The sequence below is a fragment of the Ctenocephalides felis genome, unplaced genomic scaffold, assembly GCF_003426905.1.
Source record: "Ctenocephalides felis isolate EL2017-DRISC unplaced genomic scaffold, ASM342690v1 CF-g0.4_SCAFFOLD_02997, whole genome shotgun sequence".
In the NCBI taxonomy this organism is placed as follows: Eukaryota; Metazoa; Arthropoda; class Insecta; order Siphonaptera; family Pulicidae; genus Ctenocephalides; species Ctenocephalides felis.
Genome location: NW_020539151.1, coordinates 1,820 through 7,875, shown reverse-complemented (window position 1 = coordinate 7,875; position 6,056 = coordinate 1,820). Strand labels below are relative to the sequence as shown.

At 30.9% G+C, this 6,056-nt stretch overlaps 1 protein-coding gene across 1 annotated transcript; it reads right to left on the bottom strand.

Moving 5' to 3' along the window:
- Positions 1 to 5,221: 5,221 nt before the first annotated feature.
- LOC113381690 lies at positions 5,222 to 5,545 on the bottom strand. The gene has a single exon (XM_026620435.1). The coding sequence runs from the start codon at positions 5,543 to 5,545 to the stop codon at positions 5,222 to 5,224; it is 324 nt and encodes a 107-aa protein (XP_026476220.1).
- Between the last annotated feature and the right edge of the window lie 511 nt (positions 5,546 to 6,056).

Genomic DNA, 6,056 nt, shown 5'->3' with positions numbered 1-6,056 from the left:
ATAATTGTGAAATACTTTTTATTATTTATAATAATGAATTGCTATGAAAGCACTTTTCTTAGTTACTTATAATTGTGAAATACTTTTTATTATTTATAATAATTAATTGCTATGAAAGCACTTTTCTTAGTTACTTATAATTGTGAAATACTTTTTATTATTTATAATAATTAATTGCAATGAAAGCACTTTTTCTTAGTTACTTATGATTGTGAAATACTTTTTATTATTTATAATAATGAATTGCTATGAAAGCACTTTTCTTAGTTACTTATAATTGTGAAATACTTTTTATTATTTATAATAATTAATTGCAATGAAAGCACTTTTTCTTAGTTACTTATGATTGTGAAATACTTTTTATTATTTATAATAATTAATTGCTATGAAAGCACTTTTCTTAGTTACTTATAATTGTGAAATACTTTTTATTATTTATAATAATTAATTGCAATGAAAGCACTTTTTCTTAGTTACTTATGATTGTGAAATACTTTTTATTATTTATAATAATGAATTGCTATGAAAGCACTTTTCTTAGTTACTTATAATTGTGAAATACTTTTTATTATTTATAATAATTAATTGCAATGAAAGCACTTTTTCTTAGTTACTTATGATTGTGAAATGCTTTTTATTATTTATAATAATTAATTGCTATGAAAGCACTTTTCTTAGTTACTTATAATTGTGAAATACTTATTATTATGTATAATATTAATTCCAATGTAAGCACTTTTTATCAATTACTTATATTTGTGAAATACTTCTCATTATGTATAATAATTTTTACATTTATAACATGTCACTACCAGTTTTAATTATGTAAAAAATTGGTCCGTGATGTATTTGAAAATATATTTTGTACTTCATATACTTTGTTCTCATTTTTAACGTAAGAAATTATTCGGGTTTCCTTTTACTGTATTACGTATACGAACCATATCTAAAAAAAAAAACCAGCGGTTAATTTACATACTCTACAAGTGCTGCCATGTAGTGATCTATTCGTAAATTAAAATGAGTGTAACGTCAAATGGCTCGAGATAGCGATCTATTTATGCTTACTTATCTATGATGTCCTATTCGGCGATAGATGAACTATCTTGTGGCCGATACCTTCAGTGTCCAATAGGAAAGCTGTATTTTGTCACGTAAATATCAATGCGTACTTGATTCATGTACTTCGATTTTGGAAGCGTTTAGTTTTTATTTTGTAAATATATATTTGTGTATATATAGCGAACGCCGGCGTAAATAAATGATTAGTTTAGGTTAGTTAGTTCGAAGTGGATTTATTACACATTACTGAAAATCGAACACGTCAACCCGGTCGGACTATTTTTAAAAGCAAAATTTGAAAAATCAATAATTTTTATAATTGAGGCAGTTTTTTGTAGGACTTTAATGGTTTAGTATGTTCATTAAGATACATCTAATGGCTTTTGAATTTTTGAAATCGGTCCACCAGTTTTTGAGAAAACGTCGATTTACGGCAAAAAATCTGTTCACACACACACACACATACTTTTTACAAATTTGGTCTCATTCGATTCAGAATGGCTTGAAACGTCGAGAAAACGTTAAATTAGCGAATTGGATTTTTTGATGAAAACATAAACTTCTCCTTCGGGAAGCTAAAAATAAAATTTGCGAACCTTTTTAATATTTTTATATCAGTATTAATTATCCGATAAAAAATAAATAGAGCACGTCCTATTCGGCGACAGATTAGCTATTTGGTGGCTAGTACTTCTAGTGTCCAATAGGAAAGCTGTATTTTGCCACGTGATTCAACACATGTACCTGATTGGTGATCTTGGGGTTTGGCAAGTGTTCGGTGGTTATGTTGTGATTAGCCATTGTGTACAGTGTAGAATACATCGAATTCTAATATTGTCCAGAGTATAATATACAAATATTATCAAAATGATTTCCAACAAGTGGTCGAGAGATCAAATTGAATTACTAATTGATGCAGTACGTGAAGAAACTTGTCTGTACGCTACAGACTCGCCTGCATATCATAATAAGCATTTGAGAGGCCAAGCATTGGACAGAGTGGTAGAAAAAATGCTGAGAATACGGCCCACAGCGACTCGAGATGAATGCCAGAAGAAATTTAAAGCCTTGAGAACCCAATACAACTTCGAGAATAATAAGATAAGAGCATCAATGAGAAGCGGGATTGGCGGGAAATGTAAGTTTTTCCCGTTTTTTTGGAATTCAATAATTACCTTTAATAAAATATCGAGCATCTGACTAATGCACCTTATATACCTTATAGGTCTACAAACCCTTTTTGTGGTACTTTTTACAATTATCGTTCTTGGAAAGTTTTCTCACACCGAGAATAAGTAGAAGCTCCATTGAAACACCTCAGACGCAGGAAACACCTCAGACGCAGGAGTACCTTGAATGTAATGTAGTGGCAGGTGTGGAGGATGACTGTGTCATATTTGAGGGACCTGCAGCATCAGCATCAAATTTTGAGTTTTTTTCATCTGCTCCTTCTACTTCTGCTGGATATACCAACGAACCACCAATGAGGCCAAAGAAAAATAGAAAGGGCTCATCAAACGATGATATTTTTACTAGTGCTATAAACAGACTGGCGGAATCGATGAAAAAGCGACACGAAACACCTAAAGATACACCAGAAGGGTCTGTGGACCAAGTTTTTTCTTCACTGGCATCGCTTGTGAAACAAGTTAAAAATGAAAAGCGTAGGGCAATGACACTCAGCAAGGTTTCACAAATTGTATTTGAAGCATACACACAAGACTTTGAATGATCTTAATATAGTTCTTAATTATTAATCTTATATATAAAAATGGAGCTCTCTTTCAAATGTCCGAATAAAACTCGAAAACGGCTGAATCGATTTGGCCAATCTTAGTCTTGAAAAATTCGTGCCAAACCAGAGATTGTCCAAAAGGTGAGATATTATTTCAAAATCGCGTAGAAACTTTACATTTTTGATTCGAAAATTTTTGTTGAAGCGTAATTTAAATAAAACAATAGACGGTGGCAATTACGTGAAATGTCAAACACTTTTGACAGATGATGTTCAATTACGTTTAATAGGATGTTTTACGCGAATATTATTTAATTATGATAAATTTGTAGTAAGTAGTTTTGTTTGTAGTTTTATTTATATACAAAAACGTTAGCAAACGGGCCGCAAGTGTTACTAGAGACTCAAAATATAAACTTTTTTGATATGTAAATATGAAAATGCACTTTTTGGCATATTTTTCTCAAACACGTTGCTCTGAAAGATCTCATTTGTATAACTATATACTCATTGGTATTTATAAAACATTTTCTAGGTTATATTATTTTTTATTTATGTTATTTAAATTCAGAACCTAAATTTGGTATCGATCAAATGGACATTTTGTCGAATAACATTTTCCAGTTATAATTTCCCAGAATTTATCGCAGAATAGATATTAATATATGAAGATCCGGGATTAAAAAGATCCACCACCGATGTGCCAAAAATCAGTAAAGTTAAGCATTGTTTAATAACAATATTTGAAAGTAGAGGAAAAAAGATGTATAGCCAAACGGTAATCTTTGAAAATCCATAATAAAAGTATTTTCTTCCGTTGATAGTTTTAGCATTAGTTAAAAATGTAGTTATTTTGTAGAATACCTTTAAAATTATAATAAGTCTTTAAACCTTTTGCCACCTGCCCGTTACAAGTTACCCCGCATATAGGATAAAAAGGTCTAGATAACAAATTTTTGGAAAACAGCAAAAAAGCACATTTCTACAATAATGATGTAGCTGGCAGTTTTACTGAACGTAGTCAGATAATTGTTCGTTTGAAATGCGTTATTTGTTGTGATATAATTGTTTTGGTTTTCACTATATAGTTTATATTTGCTCGAAGTCAAAGTGGACCTTTGTGCCTCTCCCTGCTCTACATATATACTTTTTATTAAATATACTTTAATTCATCAAATGTTACTTGAAACTTCTCAAAAAGCAGGTCAAAGAGAAATACTTAATTCATTTTCTATCTCTCCTCGCAGAAATTTGAAAATTTTGTATAAGCACAGTAGTATTATTTACAATTATATACAAAATACAGAATCCAAAAAGAATCTGAAAAACTTGAAACGTAATCAATAAGTCGAAAGAGTAAAAAAGACTTGGATTGGATTATACCATGTTTTTTATAGAAAGTGTATAGAACTTCCAAATTGATTGTATTGACAAAATATAGACAAACTAATGGGGTTTATTGTTTTGATAATACCTCATTGTATATAGCATTCAAACAACACATCCTTATACAATTAAAGGATTAATATTTTTGATTCTTTAGAAATCGTTTAGAATATACCTAACTTAGCGAAACAACGTTTGCCGGGTCAGCTAGTTTATAAATAAAAATGAATCTGAATATAAAGTATTTCATTTTCACCACTCATTAAAACACTATTGAAAATTAATATAGAAATAATAACATTATTATTAATAACATAGTTATTAATACAATTCTATCATTTATATAAACATTTGCCTTTACAGAATTTATTAATTATTGCCCTCTTTCAATAGCAGAATATTGGAAGGGAACAATTCCTACTGTATTAAAATAATCGCAGAATTTGTCACGAATTTCTAAAGCATCATTGCTGCATCGATTAGACCTCTGCTCTAAGTTTTGCTGAGATGTGGGTAGCTGTGTTTCTAAATCGTTCATAACACAATCATTAACATTTCGATATTCATCTCTCACATACCACTGATGAGCATTAGCTTTTGATAACACATAATTGTGCAATAATATGCACGTGTATGTTATAGTCTCAACTTTTTTGACATCTAGGGGTATAGTGGTTTGCGATATTCTCCATCTGTTGACAAGTATACCAAAAGCATTTTCAACTACTCTACGAGCTCGGCTCAATCTATAGTTGTAAATTCTTTTCTCCATTGTGAGACCTCGATTCGGATATGGTTTCAATAAATTTCTTTTTAAGCTGAAGGCATCATCACATAAGGGATTTTAGTGTTATAGGATTCTAACTCGCAAGGAGAAGGCAAATTGAGAGAATTGTTATCCATTTTTATGCCTAATAGACTTGTATGAAAGACGGTTGAATCATGCATACGGCCGTTTCTTCCCACATCAACAAACCAAAATTTATAATCTGCATCGGCAAGAGCTAAGAGTACTATACTGTCATATCCTTTATAATTTCAGAATTTCGAACCATCACTTCGTGATGGACAAAATCTGATATGCTTTCCATCCAATGCCCCTATGCAATGAGGAAAACTCCATGTTGTCTCAAATTTGTGGGCAACAGATTCCCACTCTTGTGCTGAAGATGGAAATTTTATAAAGTTATCTTGAAGAACGGTTACAATTGCTTCAAGAGTTTCTCTCACGATTTGGGATATGGTATTAGGTGCAACACGAGTTGAATAACTAATGTCTCTAATTGTAATACAAAGCCTGTCTCTCGGTGATATAGCTTGCCTCATAACTGTATCCTCTTTCTTTATATATGGTGCTACCATTTCCAACAAATCATTCCAAATACCATTTTCAATCGCGTGTAATTTGAGAAACTGGCCGGATCTTCTGCACTAAAAACATTAAATATAACAATAACATTACGTTTTATCAACTTTCACTAATTAAAATTCACTCACTCTAGTTCATTAAAAACCATATTTAAGGAAGTAGTTTGCTGGTCACGCCGCAGCAACCAAGAACGACTCCATAGCCGTTTACGTCTTTCCTTTTCTTCTTTTTTTTTTAAAATTATTAAAGAACTGACAAGAACTACAGTCCTTTCGACACGATCGTTGTCAGACATTTTGACATTTGAGGTTATAGCGCATGCAATAATTTAGACATATATGTTACAGCATGAAATTCAGGCGCCAAATTCTTGCACGCCAGAATTTAAATTACAGACAGAAATTATATTTCTAGAAATACTGACGTCGTGTGCACCGGGCTTAATATTAATTTTTTTCAATACATTTTGCTGTAAATTACTTACTTATATTTATATTTTGCTTT

Excerpts from the sequence above, each read along its gene's own strand:
- LOC113381690 (XM_026620435.1), bottom strand. The coding sequence starts at position 5,545 with ATGGTAGCACCATATATAAAGAAAGAGGATACAGTTATGAGGCAAGCT.